The sequence below is a fragment of the Blennius ocellaris genome, assembly GCF_963422515.1.
Source record: "Blennius ocellaris genome assembly, chromosome: 2".
In the NCBI taxonomy this organism is placed as follows: Eukaryota; Metazoa; Chordata; class Actinopteri; order Blenniiformes; family Blenniidae; genus Blennius; species Blennius ocellaris.
In genome coordinates, this window is record NC_137651.1 from 20,586,913 (window position 1) to 20,612,297 (window position 25,385).

Below are 25,385 nucleotides of genomic sequence, written 5' to 3' on the forward strand. Positions count from 1 at the left end.
TGACTCTGCTCGTTAGCCGCATTTGGCTCCAACACAGTACAACCCTGGACAGCATCAATGTCAGTCGTTCTGAAATGAATTGTGTAGCACTGTAATGATGGCAAGAAACGATAATCAAAGGGCAACTAAAGTATTAGGTCCCCCCCAACAACAATAAATATGAGGCTGGTCAATTCCTTGCTTTAAGATAATTTAACTTTCTGTATTTGGGGGGGGGTTGTTGTTTTTCCCTCAAATTACAGCATTACAATTTGAACAAGCACATTGTTTGATGGTTTTGGAAGCAATTTTCTTTTTTTTTTTTTAAAACCCATAATTTTGGGAAATGGCACACTTGTGCAGAAGCGGTGAGTTCTACCTTTTTATGTTCATGTATTTTATTTGAGTTGTCCCATAATTCAACATTAAACCTCCAATAAAAGCACATCTGTCCGAGTGAAAGTGCTATGTTCTTGTATTTACTGTATATAGGGGTGTAAGTGTGTCCATACATGGCTATAACGTATGTTCCAGACAATACAAAACGCGAGCGGCTTTATAGACAGAGTAATACTTGCCAACTGGTCGTTTTCCAGGTCAGAGGCACAAACTCGAGCCGCACAAATGCAGCAGCGAGGACAACGACTGAGGCGGCGTTCCCTTCACGGTGATCCTAAGTGATCGGCGAGCTCTGTGACGGCTTCATGTATCACGAGCAGCGGGCGACAGGGCAGTGATGGTGTGGGAGAGCATGTGCTGCTCCAGCAGGGGAGGATGCTGACTGGTAGTGACAGACGCTCGGCACTACTCGGCCAACAGATTTGTTGACGTTAATACAAGAAGGGGAGAAATGCAGTCGGTTTCACACTGTCGTGGGCCAAAGCCGACGGCGGCGAGAAGCCACAGTGTTGCACATTTCTTCCGCATGTGCATAGACTGTATTCAAGGGCCTTACCTCTGCGGGTCCACTGTTTATTGTTAGAACTCGTAACGGCTTAATACTTAACGTGAGGAATAGGTCGAGGTTTGATGTCTTCATAATTTGTTTTTTTTGCAATCTGAGTTGCCTGTGCACAACAAGGAGTAAATCTTTGGAGAATATGCTAAATATACCAAATATGTAAATATTCTTGAAGTCTTTCATTCATTATGAATGTTTTGCTCCATCTGTGCCTGGAATGTGACTGAATGTATGTCAGCTCTGTTTTTAAAATGTATGTATAATGTATTCATGTTATTAAAAAAACCCAACAAAAAACAACCACAATTCCCTGCCTTAAAGGCTAATCTAGGTAGAGACAGCCTCCTAAAACTGAATAATGGCTAAATGGAGAGCAGAACATAATTTCAATGTGTGGGATTATTCTGAAGAACAATCATTTCTTCTGATTAAACTTTTTATGGAGACACTTCTATTGACATCTGAAATCCGAACATTTTAAATATGCACTCAGAAAGATGTTAAAACAAAACAAAGAATAACGTCTTTGTCAGTCTCTTTATGAAGTATACTATATTATGTGTTAAATTACGACTATAAGGGCCACGTTTCCCATTCAAAATACACTTAAAACATAAACATCGAGGACAACAAACATGACAGGATTGAAAATTACATCGAACTCAATTTTAAATGACAGAATTTGATGCAATATCAGAACTGAGTTTCTACTGTTTGTGTGATGAAAGGCGACACTGTCCTTTGCAGTTAATTGATGTGGTCTTTTAGCATGTGCCACTCCTCCCTGAGGGCTCGTAATGTTCACTTCAAATGTCTTGATAGCTGAAAATATTCATACACGCATGCAGCACACCACCAGTCTGCTCTTTCATAGCGTCTTATCCATTTTGTTAAACATTTTATTTTAAGATTCAAGTAACTTTTTACTGCCTTAGCTCCATTGGTACTGGTCACATTGTGAGATTTAGCATAGGTATTTGCTGCATTAATGAAATAGCTTATGTATACTGTCCTATCCCAAAATTAAATCTTCAGTGCAAATGTAGTGGCGCCAAATAAATGTAGATTTTGAAAGAAAAAAAAAAGTGAAGTTAAGTTCTTCAGTTTTCACAACCCATCCTTCTAACGCACTAAAAAGATTTGTCTTCACCATTACTACTCGGCGGCTCCGCTGTGAGTGGACAAGTTATTGATAAGTGTTCCTCAATCAAGAACATAACTTGAATGACGAAACGACATTTACAACGACTTAAACTGCAAAAAATACTCTAGAAGCGTCACGCGCATAGATTATTACAATGAAGTGCAATCTGAATATGCATGCCGTACATGAGGTATGGATGAAAGTAAAGCAGCCGCAGAATGAAGGCAAACACCACAGATGTTGTGAGCCTTTCCTAAAGAAGGACAGCAAAGCCCCCCCCCCCCCCTTCAACCGCCAGCTGCTGTATTGAAGTTCAAACTGTCCACAGTACAGTTACTATGTCAGTGAGAACATCCAGTTTCCAAACGTTGAATTATGTAATTTGTTAGAACATCAAAATACAAGTGTGATTGCGGTGAAGCCATTTTGATCCAGTTGTTTGTAGATCTAGTACCAACTAATTACTTGGCCGGACAGAAAGATTTATTGACAAAATGACATTTATAAAAATAATCGTAAACTATGTCCAATAGAGGCTTGACGAAACATGGACATTATTTGGTCTCATTTAGTTGATCAGGATACATCCTCAGTATTGGGTTGATGCGAAAGCGGCATGGAAAATGCATTTGAAAGAATTTCCTAGAATGCCACATATAGTGGTATTAGTACAAATGTTTCCCACGTGCAATTTATTAAGCCTTCGTTTGAGCCTTTATTATAAGAACCTGGAACATCTGGCTGTCCTGGAGCAGGATATGATCCCCCCCCCCCCCCTTTTTTTTTCTTTTCTTTTTTTTTAAATTTACATCTGGTGCATCTGTAGGATCCCATGACCCTGACTGCAGTCATCTAAATCCTGCTTCCTGTATGTGGGAGAGACTTAGAGGGTCAGATATGAAGCAGTATGAAGACATTTGTTCTCTTGTACCAGGGGTCGAGAGCCATTTGGACTGGTTTCCCACTGAGCACAACACACACAACCATGTGTGAAGTTCCTCAGTCGTGCTTTTTGATATTTTGGAGTGAGAAGAATGTTTTTGGAATGTGTTTCACACATAGTCATGATTGGCTGGCCTTTAATTGAAAATGTAAGGAAGTGGGCATGTTGACTTCCAGAAGGAAAAAAAACCCAAATGGCACATGTTGAATTGACTGGAGGAATGAACGACGGCTTCCGCCAGCAGTGTTAACCACACTCGGCCCAGTTGGGTGTCATTAACCCAGAGACACTGTAACCTCATCTGGCCTGAGGAAATAATCCGGCTCGTCACTTCGCGAAATCTGCCGGCACTTAACTCCGTGGAAGGTAAAGATTTCAAGAAGTTGTGCCTGAATACATAGTTGTCTGAGATTTAAAAAAAAAATAATAATAATTCTTCATTGTAAAAATGAATCCTAATTAGATGCTTTGTTTAGTCATCTGAGAAACAAGTGACCCGGAACATTCCTAAAAGCTTTCTAGCAGATCACAAGGCCGATGGGTTTGATCCACTATTTGCTCTGGGCTGTAGTGACTCTTGTAGCTGGCTTATGTAAGGACAGTCCAAAGCTGATATTCGTGTGATCACCGGTCAGAGGAGAGATCACACAGGAGGGTTTTTATTTATATATATATATATATATATATTTTGTTGGTTTAGCCACTAAGCAACTAGCTCACACGCACCGTCCCTCTGAGGACAGAGAGTCCTGGATTGGCGGCTAAATATAGCGTGGTTCTTAGGTGCAGATTAATATGATGGTGGGAAGATATCTTTTGAGAGCAGAGCCAGGCCTCGCTTTTATAGACACACTAATACCTGCTCTCATTGTGTGGGACAACAAAGCTGAGAGACTGTGTGAGCTAACAGAGTAACAAATAATTGAAAGTGTGACCACGGAAGCGAAACGTGGGTGTCTTTTAGCGCTGTGTTCTCGTCTCCCCTGTTCCTCGGTGTCACATTAAAGGTACCGCTGCTTCCTGGCCTGTTGCTCCATGAACACACAGTGGTCTATTTTAGCCTCTCTCTACTACTATTCACTTAATGGGTATTTTAAATGTTGACTGAAATATATTGTGTTTTAAGAGAGATTTTAAAGCCTTTTTGTCACAACCTTCAACAGCTGTTGGATTTCGAATGCTGCAGCATACGGCACTTTGCTCTGTGCTATACTAAGGTGCTTAGCATTTAGCATTTAGCATGGTGTATTACACCACATGAACTTCCTGAAATCTTGACAGTCAACAAACTTGAGTGAAAGCTGATTTTTTTGTGGGTATCATTGTCTAACCCTTGTGCATGAATAAAAAAAAGTTAATTGAGTAATATTTTTGATTGTGACGAGGCACAAGCATACCTAGCGGGAGAGCTGGTTTTCAAATAAGTTATTTTTCTTTGGGGAAAAAAAAAGTTATTTGATCGTCAGCCTCTTTGACTTTTTTTCTGTGGAAGAAATCCCTGATACTACCACCTGGCGTACAAAGAGTGAGGCGAATGTATTTTTCATGGTAGCTATTTTTATTAGTTTTCTAGAATTAAATAGCAACACTATACACTGCCATTCTAACAATGTTCTTGATACATTCAGTTGTAGCTCATGCACTGTGGTATGGATTGTTTTTGCTAGATTCTTGCCAAAAGCCGCCGCATTCGACTGTAGAAACACATTGGCAGACTGTGTTTTTAAACCGCAACCACCGATCATAGCTGAGGATTTTGAAGGATTTTTCACTCCGTTTGGGTTTTAACCTTGCTGAGCTGACAAAGACAGGGACGCTTAACATTTGCACTTGGGCTGGAACACAATGCTGCAACATCTGGCGAGCATTAGCAGTTTGACTTCAAACGTTTTGGCCTTGATGAGTGTGGAGTCTGTCCCCGAGTCCAGCCCTCCCCTCCAGCCCTGCCCCGCCCCCTTTAGGAGTGAGCTGCATTTCAAGTCGTTCTCTATACGACCTCATTCAGGGTTTCTTGTTTTGTTTTGTTTTTTCACGAGCGCACAGTGCTTCAGTGTGGCAAGGAGACCAGGCTGCTCCGGCAGACATCTTGTTTACATCAAAGAGCCGGGCTCTTTAGTAAATGGGGAGCCTGAGAGAGGAGCTGTTTATAGGCCACGGACGGGGCCTGGCACTGCCATGTAGCCCTGGGCAGCCGCCAGCTACAATGAACCCCCAGTAAAGCAGGAAGGAAGGGGAGGTTAGGAAGAGGGGGACGAAGGGTTTCCAGATAGATGGAGAAAACAGAGCAAATTCCTTTTGTGTGTATCTACATTTTTGCAATTCCACGACTTTGCTCTGTGAGCATCTGCTTCTCTACCTTGTCCTTCTAATGAGTCTCATAGAATGAAAATGTGGAAAGAAGGGCAAAGAAAATACCTTAGAGAGAAACTACATCAGTGTCGCATGATAAAGTAAAACATTGGATTCTATAGTGATTGATGTGTAAGTTAATTTTAGTTCAGAGGCCACTTAACTAAATTTACAAGTTCAAACACTTTGCCTATTTGCACATGGAAAGATGTGCAGCGTGCAAGGATGCAGCAGCTCGTAGCTCTCCAATGTTAATTTTGTCTTTTGTCTTGTTTTTTTGTCTTTTCATGAGCTCCTTTACAACAGACAAGCGTTAATTAACATGGTTTTCATAATACATTTGCCGTGTCTGGGCTTTTTTTTTGCCCAATTTTTCAAGTTGTTTGCCTGGTCGTGCGGCTTGTGAAAAATCGTATCCCGATTTTTTTTGTAATGAAATCATGATCACAATTTTATCACGATTTTTCAGTTTGATGTTTGAGGTTTCTGCACAGTGCCACCAAACTATATCCTAAAGTAAATCAGCCCCAACAGAAAAAAAAAACCCAAAACAATTTAGGCCAAAGAACTTCCTGGATATATTTAGATGTATATAATTTGTGCAATTTTGCCAACATGTGCAAATAACATGAACATACCAAAAGATAAACAGTGCTGACGCACAGCATAGAACTGCAATATACTGTATATGAAATGTATATGTTACGAATGTTAAGATTCTATATCTCTTCTTTGTCAGATAGTCAACACGTTCTAATCCTTTTGCGATCTAATATCGCCATATCACACCGCCTTAGATTAAACTCTCAAATAATCCACATTCATAATGATAGCAGTTACACATACCTTGTGAGACCTTTAGGTGTCACTGTATGACCACAGAAAACGGGTACATCACTACAGAAAAAAACTTCATTATTATTGTATTTGACTGGCGACGCAAGCTAAATGTCAACAAAGAGAGAAAAAAAAACCACACAGTCAAATTTAAGTTAAAAAAAAAAAAGTACTGGAGAAAACCGAGTTTAGAGTATGTGAGGAACTGAAGTAAATAAAGAAGGCTAATTGTGGGCTAAAAGACCAAAGCAGTGAAACAAATTCACAGAAGGTTCTGGGAACAGCAGCTGCTGGATTCTGAACTCTGCTGCATTGTATCCATCACAGTGAGCGATAACGCGTCGCAAGAGCTTTTTATAGCTCCCCTTTCCACTGATAATTTATTAAGATTCTTAAGAGGCACCTGCTTCATCCTCATTACAGGGTAGAAATGGTCTGGCGCGTCTTCGCTCTTCTGGGTAATAAACCGCAGCTCATTCATTTCACTCCAATCAATAAACTGTACAGTTGTCACAGGAATTCGGGAGGCGTGCTTTGCTCAAATGGACCGCATCATTTTTGTCCTGAAATGTGGATCATGACATACATTTCACAGTTTACGCTGCTCACTCGGCTCTGCATCGGGTCCACCCAGAGAGCCTCCACATCGCCCACCCACCCACCCACCCACTATTCAAGCACAGCTCACCCCTCGCCGTCTCCGCAGCTTTTCACCAAACGTAGCTAAAGCATTCTGTTCTCGTGTTACGGCTGCCCAAAACCAAAACATACTTTCTTAATCTCCCCGGGGCCATTATTTGCTCCGTATTTAATCCGTCCTATTAAAGGTTAACCTTGTTTTTATATAGCAGCCCAGATAGATCGCTGCTGGGGTGGGGGGGGGGGGGGGGGGCAATACATCTAATACGTCGTCAATGCCTTTCTGGAGGAAATTCGTCATTACACTCATACAAACACGTATTTCCAGCGTTCAGATTTCGCGGAGCGTCCCCAGGTTTGTTGACATCTTGCCGGTCACGGAAACTCCCATTTGTACACTCGATCTTGCGAGATCTCCATTTGCAACTGGAAAAATGATCAACGATCAGTTTCACAATATCGGTCAAATGTTGGATCTTTTCGCTTGAGCTGCCGTGATGCCATCTTTCATATCCCAGAAACCCATGCAAACACCATTCTTAATTAAATCAAATCACCAGCACACTCCTACACACGGCCTCTTTCCGAGAGGTAATGCGCCGCCTCTGCTTCGCTGCCGCACTTTGTTTTTGTGTTTTGGATTCCTTCCTGTGCAAAAGTGATAGTTTTTATGGGAAATATACAGTAATTTAAAGATTTTTTTCTGCTAGAGTAGCTTTACGAAGCTCACTTCTCGAACCTTGAGTCCACCAATATGCAAATATAGAACAAAAATACACACAACAACCTAAGGATTCATATGAACTAATTTTCCTTCTTTTTTTTATTAATTTCAATCATGTTATTTTCTTTTTCTCAGATTGAATGTTTACATAATTGAAAAGGAGCACAAAGAAGATAGAACTTATAGCTTATAACGCAACTGTTGTCACACCAACAGTCTTCTCATAAAATGTTGCGTTTTAAAGAATTTAGCATTTTAAAGAAAAACTGTACAATAGTTTTGTGTTTAGCACCTTTATTGCTCTCTGGGATCCACAAGAAATCAAAAGGCTTTTGATTGTCTTGAAATGAGAGAATCTGCTGCCTCCTCAGTGTGAAGTGATCATAGTGTGCAGATACTCTTGTACATGTTGATTTTGGTGGGGGGGAAATCACAGCATCCTGCTGCTGGATTGCAGTGTGTCAGCTGAGACAAAGAAAAAAAAATCTGAAAAACAATTTCACATTTTTTGCTGGAAGGATTAAAAACATTTGTTTTGAATTATGATGAGGGAGTGTAATCTGTATGAGCTGACACCAAACACTACATCATGGCAAGCTTCGCCTTTCAGAAAAACTTCAGATTGTTAGAAGGCAAAGTGTAACCACAGCTGGATATATTTGCGTTTTTCTAAAAATAAATGAGTAAATAAACAGTTAGTAGAGGACTGACTTTTACTTTCATATTAGGGTTGCATGGTATGAGATAATCATGTGATGCAATATTCTTGTATGTAATAACGGTGTGCTTTCCCTTAGCTCTTAATCTTGTGACTGGACTGGACTGTAGTACTTTTTCCCTTGATTTCTGTCAGTCATAATTGACCACCACGTATGAAATGTTAGGATTGTTGATTTCTTTCATATTTGAAGACATTTTTAATCTATAACCATAATGCAAAATATTTATATCACAATAACAAATTGTAATATATTGCACTGCCCTATTGGATCTACTGTATATTACAGTAAATGTACAATATTTTCCCTCTTGACTCCATGTCAATCAAACAAACTGGAGAAAGCTTGTTTGTTTGCCTTGATTGTAGGGAGCCGTTACAATTACAATCTTTAAGTTAAACCTTGGAATGGTGAAAATGAGTTCCAGATGAAGCGTTTGCTTCTACAGTGTTGCTGGTTGGGCCATCTGCAGTTTTCACTCCCAGTTGAGAAGCAATGCTGTGATTTAACTGTTGAACTTCATTCTATTTTTATTCCATGTCTAACTCTCTGCCTCTGTGCCCTCTCTTTAGGTGATGACTGTGGCGTAGCGATGCATGTTCCCTGGCGGACTTTAACTCTCGTCTCCACTTGGTGACAGGACCATGGACTTTTAATTTGTCACCACCCAATTATTCTACTTCCCACACACACTCTCCGATACCGTTAGCCATGCCAGATACAGCACAATAACGAGTAGTACCGGGGGTTGGGGAGGGAGGGGAGGGGGGGGAGAAACTGTAGTTTTTCTAATCTCCCATCAGAAGACTGCCACATTTTGTGCGAGCATGAGAAACTGAGCAGACGCTACAAACACAAGCGAGACTGAAGGAGCCGAAGTTGCCTGACAGGAAAGAGGAGCCATCCTCTCAGCAGGTTGGCAGCGCCTGAGGCAGCCAGGCCCCGAGGATGACGAGCCTGTTCAGGCGCAGCAGCAGCAATGGAGGCTCCAGAAGCAGCGGGAGTGGGGGCGGGGGCGGCGGCGCCGGCGGACAGGGGCAGCTCAACAACAGCAGGCCCAACCGGCAGGTCCGACGCCTGGAGTTCAACCAGGCCATGGAGGACTTCAAGACCATGTTCCCCACCATGGACTACGAGGTGATTGAGTGCGTGCTGCGCTCCAACAACGGCGCCGTGGACGCCACCATCGACCAGCTGCTCCAGATGAGCATTGACGGACAGGGCACCGACGACAGCTCGGACTCGGATGACAGCATCCCGCCAGAGGTCAGTGGAGAAGGTCGAAGGGCGCAACATATCATACGTGTTGTTATTGTTTTAAGTAATGACATTGCTTTAGATATGTATTCAGATCCTTCAACAACGCTCAAGTTATTTGTTCCCAAATGATTCTTGCAGCACCTTTTTTTTTTTTTTTTTTTTTTTTTTAAATCTTTTTTTAGATTTCTCCTGGCAGGTTCTTGTAAAGTCCCCTATGTTAGACACGCAGACTTTGTCCGATCCCTTCAGAAATGCTGTAATGAGGTCAGAGCTTGACTAACGACTCCTGGAATTTCAGACAATCTTTCCCAGAATCTATTCGCATCTTTTCTCTGTGGCATGTTCAAGGTTGTAGTTTTTACAACTTCCCACAATTGCTGTACGGTTACTCTTATTTCCTCCCACAATCCAAAGACGTGCTTGTTACGATAACTGGTTGTAGGCGCGAGTGTGTGGCGTTTGTTTTTGTCTCAGTGTTGGCCCTGTGACAGCCCGGTGACCTGTTCACGGCGTGCCAAAGGTTCGCTTGGATAGCTACCCTCACTTGTAAAGAGGGAAAGCTTCTGTCCTCTCCGCTGCTACACATCCATAATGTGCACTCGTCTTCGCAAAGGAACCCGGGAACTCACTCATAAGACCCTTCATCGCTCTGATCTACACCTCAGGAGGCTGGAGGAGAACAGTACTCGCTCTAAACCTTAAAGTTTTCTCGTATCCTTGTTCAGATCCACGCCTTTGCATAATCTCACCAGTCCATGCACGATTCGGTAACCTTTTCTAATTGTGTTTCATCCGTGAGATCCTGTATAGATTAGTGTATCCCTTTCCTAATTACGTCCACTAATTGAATTAGGCTGAGGTCAACCAATCGGTGTATTGAAAAATCTCAAGGACCATTGATCAAAGCGGAAGGTGGAAAAGCTCAGTTGTAAGATTCATGACAAAAAGTCAATATTCTCCTCGGAATGAGATCTGTGTACGAGTTCATGCGTTCATTTCATACATCGAACACTCTTCAGGCTGGTTGGTTCAGAAAGAAGGTTCTGAACAAACACAAATCATTTTTATCACTGGCTAAATTTCCACTCTGTCAATGTGGAATGTTTTGTGTTGCCAGATGGTATTTGATTCGAAATATAATCAAATATTCTAAATTTGAACAGGTCTCTAAACTCTCCGACCAGGTCTGAAACTGTTCGATTTGTTCTCATTTCCATTGGTCCCAGTATACATGTAAACAAGAGGCGGCTGCGTGCAACCAGCTGTTTTTACCCCTTTGCTCCTGCGTCTCGTGCGTCATCCATGACAAGTGTAACTCGTCACTCTGCTGGCTCTAATCCGTCACAGGACATTGACCTGGAGCTCCACGGCCAGTGAGAGGTGCTGCTGACCCAGTCGCTCATTGATTCTGACTTTAAGCTCAACTTTGATCGCAAGCTCCACTTTAAACCGTAATGTTTTTTCCTATAATCCTTTTTCCATCACCGCTCATGAACCCCCCCCCCCCCCCCCCAATAAAAAAAACTCTTGAAGGATGCATTTCATTCCATGTTAGGATTGACAAATACACCAGAAGGGAAGCCTGTGAATATGTCTGAATTTCAGAAGTGATGAAATGGAAACCCAAAAGATTGGAGATGTGTTTGTCTCCACATATCTAACTGAAGGAGCTGGGAGGATGTCAGCTCTGAGTGGAGCTCTACACAGCTGCAACTTACAGCCTTGGAACCACAGTCAATAAAACAAAGAAGATATCCAACAAGAGTGTATTTTTTAAACATTTGAGAGCTGACTGCTATTTCAATCCAATGACGAATATGTGTTCGGAAACATTTAATAAAATCAACTCTCTTTTTTTTCTTTTTCCCTCTCTCTAGATTCTGGAGCGAACTCTGGAACCGGACAGCTCTGATGAAGAGCCACCACCAGTTTACTCTCCGCCAACATATGACATGCACATTTATGACAGAAAATACCCAGAAGCCCCACCAACGCCTCCACCACGGCGAGTAAAAACTTTGATCAGACAAGGCTGTTTGTGGGAATATATCCTGATTTTTTTTTTTTAAATTTTTACATAGTAGTGGAAGCTTTCCATGTGACAGGAATCAAATCGGTGAATCAAACTTTCGTTCTAAGGATAATCAGACAACAGATCTGGCCAGATGAGAGTAAAGTTGCTGGATGTCTGTGCTCCAGTGTAGCCGCTTATCACGTCCTCCGTAACACACTGGACTGTTTGTCTTACGGCACCCTCTCCAAGCCCGGTTTACACAACAAGGTTTCAAGTGAAACTGCATAATTTTTTTTTTCTATTCCTTTCAGAAATGTTTGTATGGCAACGTTTTAAAAGCTGTCAGTTTACAAGGATCCGACAGACAGGCTGAAAATGATGTCGTTTTCCTGTACGGCCACGGGGGTGCTGTTTTTAATATAATAAAACTGCCAATGTTTGCATGCCGAGCGCAGTAAAAATGTTCGATTTTCATTTGAAAGCGTTGTCGTGTGAATGTGGCCTTGGCACCCGCTGCACACACCAGAAATGATAGTCGTCATGTTTTAAAGTGAAGCCTGGAACCGATCGGGCAGTGCGTCACTGGAGCCTGATTGAAGCACTTAAATAACCACAAAGCATGAATCACTCCCAAGGTGAACATAATAAGCACCAAAATGCTCAAAACAACTTGAGTTACTTAATTTGAAGGCTTCTAAAATGATACAGGAAGTGGAGGCGTTTGGTAAAGCAGCTGTGGAACTTTGATCACCTCGCCAAACACATTTGCATATATTAAAGTGGACACTTGCAGTCTGGCGGGATTGCGTTTCCTTCTTCTTCCAGCAACACTTGCTGTCATCTTGACAGGGTTTACTCATTGTTTATGCTTGGCTGAACTTTTACTCATTCGTACTGAAGAAGAAGAAGAAGTGGATGTAACCTGAACCCTAACCCAGCTGCACTGACCAACTGGGCTCATTTATGCGTCTACATACAAATGAGGCAGTGCAGCTCATTTACAATGTGCCAATTTTTGTCCCTGTCATTATGGGCAGATGTTTTCTGTCTCTGGGCCTCACACATAATTTTTTTTTATTATAAGCGAGCAGTAATCGGAGGCATTTCAGACGTAGTGGATAACTCCACGGCTTCGCTCACATCTCTCTGTCTTGTGTTGGTTTCCTCCAGGTTTGAAGCCCAGCCACCTCCAGGTCACCAGCAAGTCCAAAGCTACAGAAACTGGAACCCACCTCTGCTCGGGAATCTGCCCGACGACTTTCTGCGGATCCTGCCACAACAGCTCGACAGCATCAAGGTGAAAATGTTTGGTGGTTATAATCCCATCACGACTCTGTACGCAATCCTGGTGGAAGCGCCTCCAGGCCGTCTGAAGATATTTGTTCAGGAACCGTTGTTGGACCACCGGTTGGCCTTCTCAGTGAATACAGGAAATTTTGTTTAATTGTAATTCTTGATGTTTTGCATCAGAGGTGTCGAACACAAATCAGTTCAGGGCCACATGCAGCCCAATTTCCTCTTCAGTGGGTCAGACCGCTACAATATCACCACAATGACTTTTAAATTCAATCTTTCAAGTTTTTCTTTGTTGTGGTACGATAGGTGATGGAAATGGCAGTTTTTTTTTTTTTTTACCACTATCGCAACATAAAGCCAATTTGAATGATGCCTTCTTGGGGAAAAATATTATGAAAATCCCCCCCACCCCCAAAAAAAAAAAAAAAACCCTCTTCTACAACTGTTGCATTTTGCATGTTTTTACAAACTCACCCTGACGGCATGGCAAACGCTAGTTTGCCATCTTTCATGGAAGCTTCACCAATATCTCCGCTCAGGTCTCGGTGTTTTGTTGTGTCTGCTACTCTCAACAATACATTTTTTTCTAAATCAATATTTTCCTTTACAATTTGTGTGGTTGGTTTGGCGGCCAGATGGAGCCTCTGGTGGGTTGGGTTTTTTTTGTCCACGGGCCTTATGTGTGACAGCGCTGCTTTACATTATACTACAGTTTGAGTGCAGATGGCTCTTACTGGTCTCTCTTGCGTGACACGACATTTAACGGTACTACATGTTTGGTATATCAGGGTCACGTTTAAGTGATTTCACTGAGCTGCAGCGGTTCACAGAAGAGTATTTGTTGCGTAATCACATGGCGCCAAGTAACCTCTTCTCTTTGTCCCTGCAGAGTTCTCAGAGCAGTCTATCTCAGCCTTCATCCTCCTCCTCCTCATCCGTCTCTTCAATAAGCCAGTGGACAGCTCAGTCTGGTTCTGGCCCAGGAGCCGCGGGCACCGCCGGAGCTCCGGGTTTGACCGCGGCAGCCACAGAGCAGGACAAGAAGCTGAAGCAGTATCTGGAGGACGAGCGCATCGCTCTTTTCCTGCAGAACGAGGAGTTCATGAGAGAGCTGCAGCGCAACCGCGAGTTCCTCATCGCCTTGGAAAGAGGTATGAACCCAACCGTGCTCCTCCAGCTGCATCCCAATGCACACAGGATATTAGTTACCCTAAAAGTGGCCGTGTAAAAACACTTACCCCTGGAATCCACCGGGTCGGGTGACGCTGCGCGACAATACTTCACACGCTGCTCCATTCCATTCTTCTAAAAATATACCTCTATTTTTAAAGGACTCATGAAGACTAACAGTTGTAGATCATGTGAAATATATTCACAATAAGTTGGTTTTACAGTTTGCCTGTGATCACAGTGAAAGAAGCATAGAGATTAGGAAATCACAGTCGCTTAACGTATTAAAATTCAAAAAGTATTGCCCAAGAAAAACTCATCGTTTTAGCATTTTGGTTTCTGAAAACATTTTGCATTGACACGGCAACATTTTGAAAACGATGTCGGTTTACATGGAAATATGTCAGAACGCCTGCAGAGAACAATAGACTATAAATAATAACAATGGCGAGTATGGAGACGGAGTCCCAGTGTTTTCAGCGGCCCAGACCACCATTGTCACGTAAACGGACCCTCAGAACGCAGCAGAGGTTTTCTGTCTTCGCTTGAAAACGTTGCATCAACGGAACCTTAGACAAATAGTCTGATGCTTTTAGCGACACTTGCTGTTGTATTCCGTGGGCTTCGCAATATTAAGTAAACATGTAATATGTGATCCATTTTCTCAAGTATTAGGATACTTTACAATACAAACACTTATGTAGATGAAGTTACTGTCTTCGTAATCTCAGTTTTGCTCTCATTAATTGCAGGGTGCTTTCTCTTTCCGCTGAGTCAGCCCAGCTTCGACAATTCCCATCAGAAATGAAGCCGTTTATTATTTTAATCCCTCATTTTCCCTTGATGTTTGTTCTTCCGACTTCTGCCCTGCAGACTCTGACCAGACGTTAAATTATTATATCAAATAAACCCTTTAATGGCAAAGTTACTGGAAAAATTGTGATTAAATGCATCTTTATGAACGTTCAGTAAATGGAAACGTTGCCATCATTGCACAGGTTTATCGTGATAGTAGTAATACATTTGCAGCAACCGTACATCAAACTAATGATGTGATGTTGTAAAATTACTTCTTTTTTGTTTGTATTGTAGAGGAATGATCCTTTTTTTCTCAGCCTCACTTGGCTCTGCTCCATAAGCCCTCCTGGTGAGATTTGAAGCCCTGCAGTGGACATTATAGATGTGCCAGATCCCCCGGTGGGATCCAGGGGTCACGTCTGAGTAGGTCAGATGCTTCACGGGGCAATATTGAAGAGCTTTCAGAGCCTTTGAAGGTTGCTGTCATAAAGCTCCCTGTGGAGATATTCACCTCTCGCCGCGCAGCTGGTTTCTCCATGTTTCTACATTCGCAGTCGCTCCTTAAACCGTTCAGATCAGTGGCGCTAAATATGTGTGCTTCTTGATTCAAAGTGATCATGTCTGATCAACTTCCTGTTGCAATTTGAAAAAGCTTTTGTCTCCAAGCTTTTCGTACACAAGTTTAGTCAGCTTCAGTATCTTCATGGCATTTTTTTTTTTTGTTTGCTTGTTTGTTGATGATCTGAAGGAAATCCACGAGTCCAAACCATAATATGAGCACTTGGATAAAAATGTTGTCTTGTGTTATGGAGGAGTCACTGAAAACTTGTACCAGTAGCTACCAGTCGGGATGCATATTAGTAATATTTTGGTACAAATGCACTATTTTCACAAAATATCACAATGGAACTCCACAGGCAAAGATTTAAAGCCTTTTTTTTTTTTTTTTTTTTTTTTTTTACTTTTTCTGGATTCTACAGTCTGAGGCCCACTTTACAAGTGAAAATGGAAAACTTTCGTTGCATTCTGTGTGTCCGTTTACATGACAACGACGCTCTGAGCCACTGAAAACGCAGCTTTTTGAAAATGGCTGCCAAGGTGGAACTTTTTGAGAACGCTCAATCTCCGTCTTTGTGGAAACGGGTGAAAGTGCGCCTTTTCTGGAACGCTGCTACTGCGACAAGTTCAGCAATGTTTACCTTCAGCGTGTCACGACTTGGTAGTTTTATTGCTGAGTCATCTGTAATAACAATCCAACTTGGTCGTCTGTCCACGCGAATGTCCTGGTGCTCGCCATTGGTAATGTCAGTGAGTATTGTTCTCCGTTCATGGGTGTGTGGTCTCATCGCAAAATCAACCAACAGTGCCAACATGAAAACTACATCGTTTTCAGCATTTATCCCCATTTCTGAAATGAAAACGAAGCATTTTCGCTTGAAACGTTGTCGAGTAAGCGGGGCCTTATGCTTGTCTCTTTTGGAATTACTTTTGTCTGAATAATGAAAGTTCCCTGCCAATGCCATGAACACTAAAAAGGAACTGCAAGAATGTGGAAAGTGAATTGATTGCAGGAGCGGGACAGGGTTTGTCCTCCCATCAGGTACTGCCTGGTTGCACTCACCTTGGGCCCGGGGTAATTTCCCGTCGGAGGCAGAAGTGGACATTACTAAATACATTTTCCCAGTGGCCGTTGACTTCATATCCTGAAAACACATCCTGCACTGTGCGCTAATTGGAGCTTCCAGTCCACAAATGATCTTGATGCAGAGATGCACCAGCTCTGTAATTGAAAGTCAAACTGTTATCGGCTCTGCTGTTTATCCTTTCTATTAGAGTCCACCTTTCTTTACTTGGACAAAATGAATTCCAGATGTCTCCATTTGCCAGTCTTGCATCCACAAACTTAAGAGTCCAGGCACCTGCTTTCATTCTTTACTGTTTCTATTCAGATGTACTACTGAACCACACTCCTGGTTTCTCACTTTGAATACATTCTGCACAGGATTTTTGAGGGGGGGAAACAAATGACTCTTTTGGGCCGGGCTGTGCACCCGAAGCTTTAAACTGTATTCCTCTCTCAGCAGAAGGTGGCCCCAGGTGAAGTGGTGTGGCTTTAAGCAGCTGGGTCATTGCGCCATTACTCCAGAGCTCATCACATCCTGCTCATAACATCTGCTCTCTGTTTTTAGATCGCTTGAAGTATGAATCAAAGAAATCAAAGTCCAATCATTCATCTAGCATGGAGAGTTCCACAGGTAGATATCAGTCATCCTCTGCCGAGCTGTGTGTGTGTGTGCGTATATGTGTGTGCGCTTCCACTGTGTTGACTGTTAGTGGTGACTGTGGATGTGTTAGCCGGTGTGAGTGTACAGTGTGTGTCTGTGTGCAGGGGAGCAGTACTCGTCGGCCGCCATGGAGGCCGCCTCCGATGACGCCCTCTTCAGAGACAAGCTCAAACACATGGGGAAGTGTAAGTCTCGCTCCATTCATGTAAAAGCGGGTATTTCTTTTCGCCAATGCTGGTTGTTGCCTCGTCACGCTCACCGGCTCGTGCATGTTCTCTCCTGCAGCAACGAGGAAGAAGCTGTTTGAAATCGCCAGGACGTTCTCAGAAAAGACGAAGAGGAGAAAGTCTAAAAGAAGGACGCTCCTCAAGCACCACTCGTATCCTTTCCCGTTTTATTGTGATGTAGTAGGAAGTAAACTGGCTTTGGGAAATATCCAGTGCTGCTGCTCCACGGCTGTTGAATGTGCTTCGGGGTCGGTCGTGTCATGAGTATATTGTAGAATACACACAGAGACAGTCACGTCGAGCTCACCTCATTTAATCTGGTTTATTAGAAATCAGCTACAGACCTATCAGAACTAATTATTTGAAACATATTTATTCATTTTTAAATTTGTTTACATGATTTATGTATATTTCCTAATTTGAGTTTCACAATTGAAAAATAAATACATATTAGAATATGTTTTATATTATATTATATTATATTATATTATATTATATTATATTATATTATGTTATATTATATTATATTATTATGTACATTCAAATATGAATTATGGAATAAGATTTGGATAGAGTTTAAAAAGTATTTTTTAAATAAAAAAATGTTGATGACTTCACCAACCCACCTTTTATTTAAGATGAATGTGAAAGACTTTTTCAAAAATATACTATTCTGCTTTTGTTTACTTTCCAATTTAACTTTGGGTGTGTTAACGACAGTTAATACAGATCCAAATCTTCTCTCATGTATTGTTTCTCCATTTCATGTTCACACCTAATATTTCTACAATGCTACAACTATCGGAGCGTCCCGTTTCTATGACGACACATAAAACATCGTGTTTACGTAGCGTTGACTTGTTTACTTTCGGAGCTACTTTGTTCACGTTCTCTGTCGTTTTCTCCTGTTTTATTAACACTTCAACAGTTTCCTCACTCATTATTTCCACCTGTTATTTGATGACGTTACTCAGAAGGACCCTTTAATGTTTGGTTTAATAAACACAGCTGATCCATCTCTAAAGGATGATTTATGAAATGATCAATAAGGCATTAATTCTGGGTTCGCCTGCAAATATTTTCATTTTCTCACACAATTTTTGATCATATGTGACATTCTTAGAAAGGGCTAAAATGACACCGATCTGAGCACTTTTAGTATATTGTGATACGTAGTGCTGTAGTATTGTTTCAATACCACATGTGTATCGCACATGGAAGTAGGTCGCCTCAAAACAGCAGGTGAGGGAATTGCCCTTGCTATCGTCTTTTTATTGACGTGTACGATTCTCTGACATTAAATGACTGAAGAGGATACAGTGAATGTTTTCGAGCTGACAGTAAACACGTGTTAAAAGATCTCATAAAGCCGGACGAGCTTAAACAACAACTTTGAAGTTTACGACCCGCACTGTTGTTGCTGCCATTCTGAGAGAAATGGGCTTAAACATTAACCGAAGTGTGCGTCTGTCCTGATTTTCTCCCTGCTGCCAACACGACACTTCGCTCTGCACATGTGTTTTGCTCTCAACACATTTGAATCTGTGGCACATAGCAACAGTTTGTTTCATACATCCTGAAATCAGGGGTTTTGAGAAGTGTGATTTCTTGAATAAACATATTTTGGAGCTTTGAGGGAATGAAGGAACAGGATTTGATTTCCTTAAGTAAACTGCTCTCCAGACTGGGCACAGCCAACTCCACAGCCAACCTCCTGGATGATGTAGAAGGAAACCCCTGTGGTAAGAAAAACATGTCGTGTTGTTCGAGTAACAGAGCAGCGGGGGAGTTCAATGAGATCGCAGAAGGTCTTGCGTCTCATCGTTTGAAAAACAATAATCAGCGGTGAGCACGCTCGCCTCATAGCGAGAAGGTCATGGAAACTTGAGCTTTAGGTTGTCCCAATTTCCTGCCACAGTCCAAAAACATGCATTTTAGGCTAAATGGTGACTTTAAATTGTGTGAATTTGAGTGTGTGTGATTCCTGTTTGTCCTGTAATAGACTGCTGCCGGTAATTTCCTTTCTGGCTTAGAAAATCCTATCGCATATTTCAGTGGCTTCTGTCAGCGGAAGGCACAGGCCTGGGATTGCAGCACTGCTTGGTTCAGACCGTTTACTCAGCTGATGTCAGCTTAACGAAATAATCCGTCGCAGATACCGCGGCAGCTGAAAGGTGATTGAAGCTGGTGTCAAGTTACGGGGACGCGATGCGAAAGAGTTGAGCCATCTTCTGTACTACTTCATACATTGTCGTGCTGCAGGGTGCCGGAGACAATTCTTCACAACAGCCACCCAGACGGGTCACCAGTCAATTAAAGATCACCAATTGAAATCACATATATGGATTCTGGGATTAAACCAGATTAGCCAAACCATCCATATGAAGATGTTGTCTTTAGAGCAAGCATTTTGAGTCGGTCAGACTGGTGAAGTGTTGCCAAAATGACCTTTAGATTCAAACATAACAGTTTACAGGAGACTTGACCTTCACTGAGACGCTTTTTGGAGGATCAGCATGAAATAAATGAAGGTTTTGATACGTTTGTCTTTGTGTATCCAGAAGATAACGGCCAGCCAAGACGGGCAAACACTCAGGAAGAGACAGAACAACGCAGTGAGCCTATATCATGGTAAGACGCTCCTTCGCCCTGCACGCTGACCTTCAAGCAATCCAGCACACAAACGACCAATCGCCCCGATCTTCCCTCTGCTTCAGAAGGTTATATTGTGTCATGGTCAGACTTTATTAACGTCTGAGCCGCACGTGAGGTACGACTTGAGACTTTGTACGGCACAAGAATAAGATTAGAAAGTCCTAGCCTGAGTTTGTGCCCTGAAGCGCTGATAAAGCATAGGAGCCAGATGCACCAAGCAGCTGGATGACGGCCTCAGTGGGGCTGATGTGATTAGTTCTCCTTGTGACGTGTCCTCCCTCGGGGGAAGACAAATATGTGGACATGAGGTGGGGTACCTTGGCGAGCTCGAGACACAAATATTGTTTGGGTCGTTTTACAGGAAGTTGTGAGACAATAGGTTATGTAAGAAAGTCAAAAGTGCTAAAAAATCGAGAAGAAGAAAGGGAAAAGGTCGATGCCTCTGGTTCGCTACACCCAAACCTGCAGGTTGGTTTTTTTTTTTTTTCGAGGCAGTTTGATGCTGGCAATAAGTCCTTTTCTTGTTTCCACCCCGCATTAATCGATCACCAACTTGTGGCCTGGCGTGCAAAGTGACAACTTTGTCTTCAGCATTTCTGTGTATGCAGACGTCTTTTTAAAACTGTAAATGGGAAAGTACTCTGAATCGCCTGAAATGTGCCGACACAAACTATGTGTGACTTTCCTTCAGTAAATCCATATTGCATGTTCAGCAATCGCTGTTTTCTACTACTTAAAAATTCCTGATCTTTCTTTTGGACATAAAGCTTGTAAATAAGGCACCAGCAGTCTTTGCATTCATTTATTTTGGGGAATGAAAACCAACATCCAACACTCTTTTCTTCATTTCAGATCCCACTGTGCTGCATCATATCACTGACACATGTCCCCCCCCTCCCCACCCGGACTCGTCTCACCTGACTCCTGAGCAGTGAGACACCCCCCCCCCCCCCCCCCACACCACTACTGTCTCCAAGAGGACCAGGACTGTTCCCACTGGGCTGACCGTCTGTAAAGGCCTCACCTCTGTATTATAACACTTTGTTGATATATCATTTTAAATGTAAAGGAAAACGCTTTAGTCCTTCCAGTAGATCAGCTTCCTTAAATCCACGGAGAGGAACACTAGCGTAGAGACCACCCCCCCCCCCAACACGAGCCCTTGTTACCCCTCCAGTTTGTGTACAGTAGCAGACTGTGTTTCTGAACGGACTCCCTCAGGCTGGGCATTTCAAATCCAAAGTGTGCATATGCCCCTTTATACACTAAAACATGTAGAGCTTTTTTTACCATGTTTTTCTTAATCGGATTGTAATATTTTGCTGTTGTTGAATGTCAGAACCGTATTTCCTACACGTCTGAATATTGTGGCCATCGACCTGTGGCTGCCCACGTGTCCACGCTCGTCCATCGCCATAACAACCGCCGGGTCTCTTTCTTTTTTTTTCCTTCTTCTTTCTTTCTTTTTTTTTTTTTTAAACCACAAAGACCGTGTTGGGAGCAGGTTTCTACTTTGTTCTGTTCGGCGAGGTGAAAACATTCCGGTGCGTTTTAGGATTTATTGAAGCAGCACTAAAATCATGTTGTCTCCCAGAATTAATAATTGAAATGTGAGTGTCGTCCATTTGTGTAAAGCCGAGATAAACTCAACGTTGTTGTCTGCAAATGCTCATTGTAGGGTTTACTACATTGACGATGTCGACGTCAGCGGGTTTGTTGGGATGCTTCGTTTAAGTTAACTGGAAAATTATGTTATTATGTTGACCTTATTGTTTAAACGTCTTCAATCAGTTTTGGCTTATAGCTTGAAAAGAAATCATGATTTTGAACTAAACTATGACCTTTGTCCAAACAAAGTAAATTCTGTGCGTTATACCAGCTAAAACATTGTTTTTGTTTGTAGACCCACCCAGGTAGGTTTGATGTTTGGACAGACCAAGTAGAATTTGTGGCTGAACCTGAAGAAACTTCAGAATTTTGGCCAAAGCAAAAAACTAAGAAATGACAGTTCCAGCCTCAGCAAACTGTGACTATGAAACTAATTGGCTCGATTCATGGGTGTAGAACTCAGTTTTGTTTTCTTAAATGTTAACATTCAGTGAGTTCGACACGGTTCTACGACTTTACATGAGCTCATTGGTATTACTTCTTTTAAAACCTCTGCTTTATTTTTAATTTGACTGCTACAGTTGGTCACTATTGTTTGTGATTCATAGCAGATTTGCAGGGTATTAAGCTCGGCTGGCCTTGGGTCCATTTTGGTAGAATCCTCTTTTCCCATAACTGCGAGGAAATGACTTTTAATCCAGTGGGATTGTTGGATTTTTCTGTTTCGGGGGACCGAAAAACGACAGTCAGATTCAGATTTATTGTTTTGTTTAGGCTTTTTTTTTTTTTTTACATTTAGAATAAATGCAAAAGGATTTTGGAGAACTCACCAGGTGATGTCTATTAGCTGGAGTACCGGCCAGAAATGTTTCATCACAGGAAATATTGGCCTATAAGAGCCTCTTGTCAGAAATCAATAAGATGAGAATGAAAAAGCTTTTGTTTGTATTGATTAGATGGAGTAGAAAGCATTTTTCCATTGACCTCATGTTTGAATGGAAAAGTAAAGGTTCATATATATTTAAGTAGATCAACTGATTTTTTTTTGAACCCGTGTAAAAAAAAAAAAAAAAAAAAAAAAGAAAGTATGAAACGTGACTATCTTGTGTCATTTGTTCGACTCTGTCGTCTTTATAGACGGACACAGTTTCCACCAATTCCCAGGAATTCTAAAGGAACCCATTAACGTCCTTTCTTTGGCCCGTGACTGTGAGCGCCGGTGTTGTGGGAAGCGTCGGCAGGTTCTCCACTCTCATTATTGTTCCGTGTGTGTTTTTGCTGGTGGATCATGAGACTCTCCAGCCCTCCCCGAAAAACTAAGGAATTCTTTCAGATTGCTTCCAGATGTCAGGAGCTACCTCCTCCCACCTTGTGTGTGGTTTTTTTTTGGTTTGTTTAGTTTTTTTCACATCGTGTCACGTTGGTTAGGATTCGCTCGTTTCTCACCTCGCCTTACCGAACCAAACCGAAACCTGCTTCCTGAAAGACTCTGCTAAATATTCTGCCAGGTTTCCACAGCTCGTGCACAAACCCCCCCCCCAAAAAGAGAAAAAAAAGACGATTCTTTTGCCAGACGTTACGGAAACGAGATTTGTAAGTACTCCGCCATATCTTTGAGGAAACCCTGTCCTTGTTATTTTGCCTCAATTTGAAAGAGAAAAGGTTCTAGATGCCAGTATTACTGCTGCAAACCTCAACGACAAGGTGACGAGCATGAAGCTGATGGGCGCAATGGAAAAACTATTAAAAAAAAAAAAAAATTTCGTGAGGTTTACGGCCTCCTCTTTATGTTTTCGTTTGTGTGTGTAGATGTGAAAGTAGCATGGAAAAAAAAAAAAGCAAAAAGAAAGCTTGATGTGACAAGGAGAGGAACACAAAAAAAAAAATGTGTGTTGTGTTTATTAGAAAGTTTACAAAGCGAGGCCTGATCCGAAGCTTGGGACGAACAAAATGATTTACTTTACAGCTGATAAAAGCGACTTTTTTTTTTGTTATGTGCATAAAGGAGCACTAAAAATTGTCCCCGTATGAACCTTCTTGGATTGTATTTATTTTGGTGTTATCATTCCCCATCGATTAAAATGCTTCCACATGCAGTTTGATTATTTAGAGTGACGAATGCAAATGTTTCCTGCACAAACATTCATTTTACAACTTCATTTATCCACCGTTATTCAGTGACACTAACTCCACTTTTATTGACTTGCATTACAAGCACTAATTTTTACAGTAAAAATGGCCAATAAAGCTTCAAAGCACCTCTGGTCATCATTTCCTGATGAGAAACTGAGAAAGTTATTGATGTGAGTCACAGGAAGCTGGGCGGATCCTTGACCTCCTACCTACTTCCTAATCACTGATTGTTTCAGCTCCAGAACAACATTAAAATACTGTATGGTGGTGTTTGTGGAAATCTCGGGATCTGCCTCCAGAGTTGTTTCTGTTTGCACTGTTTTGACTCAATTTCAAACCACAAATACCACAACGTTAGGTTTTTTTTGATTATGTTGAAAACTGTCATTTGTAACAAAGTAGAGGTTTGTCAAGCTCAATTTAAAAAAGAATCTTCTGGATCATGTTGGGAAAGGGTTCACTCTGAATAGCTGGATTTCTTCCCAGTGTCTTTTTTCTTTTTAATACTCTGAGAACCAAACATGTTTGTGCTGTTCGTCATCCTCCAGGGATTCACTGTGAGTAATTATGAGCTGATTCAACATATATTTGGACTCATGACTCCATGTGAAGTACAGACACGAGTTAGTCATCGTGAGGAGGGTGGGGGCGGGTGGCCAAATAAAAACATCAGAATGTAGTAGAAATTCACTACTTTGTGAACAGTTAAACATGTGGATTTAATCCCCCTTGGGGAAATTTCTTAAGCTCCTTTATGATATTTTAGTTTTAAATTGTATCAAATGGAAGATCAGCGCTGCATCAGGACTTAAAATTCTAACTGAATGTGGAATGAATTTGTCGAGACGGCAGCATATGAAATCTACCAAATTTTGTTGAGCATGATGGAAAAGTCACTCTGGCCTCAGATAGCATTAGTTCTGATTTAGATTCAAAGAACCAGCAGTCTGTTTTCTATTGGTTCTCATTTTCATATGATAACTGGCTCAGAGGAGACCTACAAACTTCTGTAGATGCAACATTAAACTGTTGCCCACAGACGATGGTTTCCTAAAATGTTCATGAACCAATGTAGTGATTTCCGTGAATAAATCTGTTTTTATTACAGAGCTGAATGAAATTAGTGGTTTCAGCTTGATCATTTACTCACAGACTTTTGAATGACTTTAAGACCATAACAGGTGAGATTCCACAGTGTTTTGCAAATTAAGTATTACAAAGTTTGTCCTCGAGTTGAAAAAGTCTTCTTATCTTGAGTCAGATGTTTTTTAATGTTTTCAGACGAGTAATATTTTGTTCACATTCCCTCTCAACGCAAAAATCCTTTACTTTTGCTCTCACGTACACATCGATGCAAAATACAATTGCAACAACTTGGGAAGCTCAACATCTTAAATTAAGTTTGTCTAAAACATTCGTTTAATGAATTTGAATATCTTCATGTGCTATTTTGGAATCGAAGTGTTGTTGCACTGCCCTTTTATACCAGCAGGGAGCGGTAATGCATCGTATCTTCGTTTGTCACCCCAAGGAAGAAAAAGATGGAAAAAAAGAATACACAGTAGAAGGGGGCGGTCCTCACAGTTTTGCCATGACAACGGTGCTGACGTTTCTTAAGCCCCTCCCCCTGTGACACGCCCCGCC

General features: G+C 41.7%; 1 protein-coding gene across 1 annotated transcript; it reads left to right on the plus strand.

The window, feature by feature from the left end:
• Window positions 1-9,130: 9,130 nt before the first annotated feature.
• On the plus strand, window positions 9,131-23,710 carry cuedc1b (CUE domain containing 1b). The gene is made up of 10 exons (XM_080504532.1): window positions 9,131-9,561; window positions 11,433-11,560; window positions 12,740-12,866; window positions 13,755-14,016; window positions 17,023-17,088; window positions 17,223-17,303; window positions 17,404-17,497; window positions 19,029-19,087; window positions 19,907-19,976; window positions 20,853-23,710. Coding segments are annotated over exons 1-10 (1,206 nt in total). The 5' UTR covers window positions 9,131-9,243; the 3' UTR covers window positions 20,854-23,710.
• The last annotated feature ends 1,675 nt before the right edge of the window (window positions 23,711-25,385 follow it).

What these genes read in the sequence shown, in the direction of transcription:
- cuedc1b (XM_080504532.1), top strand. Translation starts at nt 9,244, where the DNA reads ATGACGAGCCTGTTCAGGCGCAGCAGCAGCAATGGAGGCTCCAGAAGC. An exon ending in AACAGCTCGACAGCATCAAG is followed by an intron (nt 12,867 to 13,754) that starts GTGAAAATGTTT and finishes TTGTCCCTGCAG; the next exon opens with AGTTCTCAGAGCAGTCTATC. An exon ending in ACGCTCCTCAAGCACCACTC is followed by an intron (nt 17,498 to 19,028) that starts GTATCCTTTCCC and finishes ACTGCTCTCCAG; the next exon opens with ACTGGGCACAGCCAACTCCA.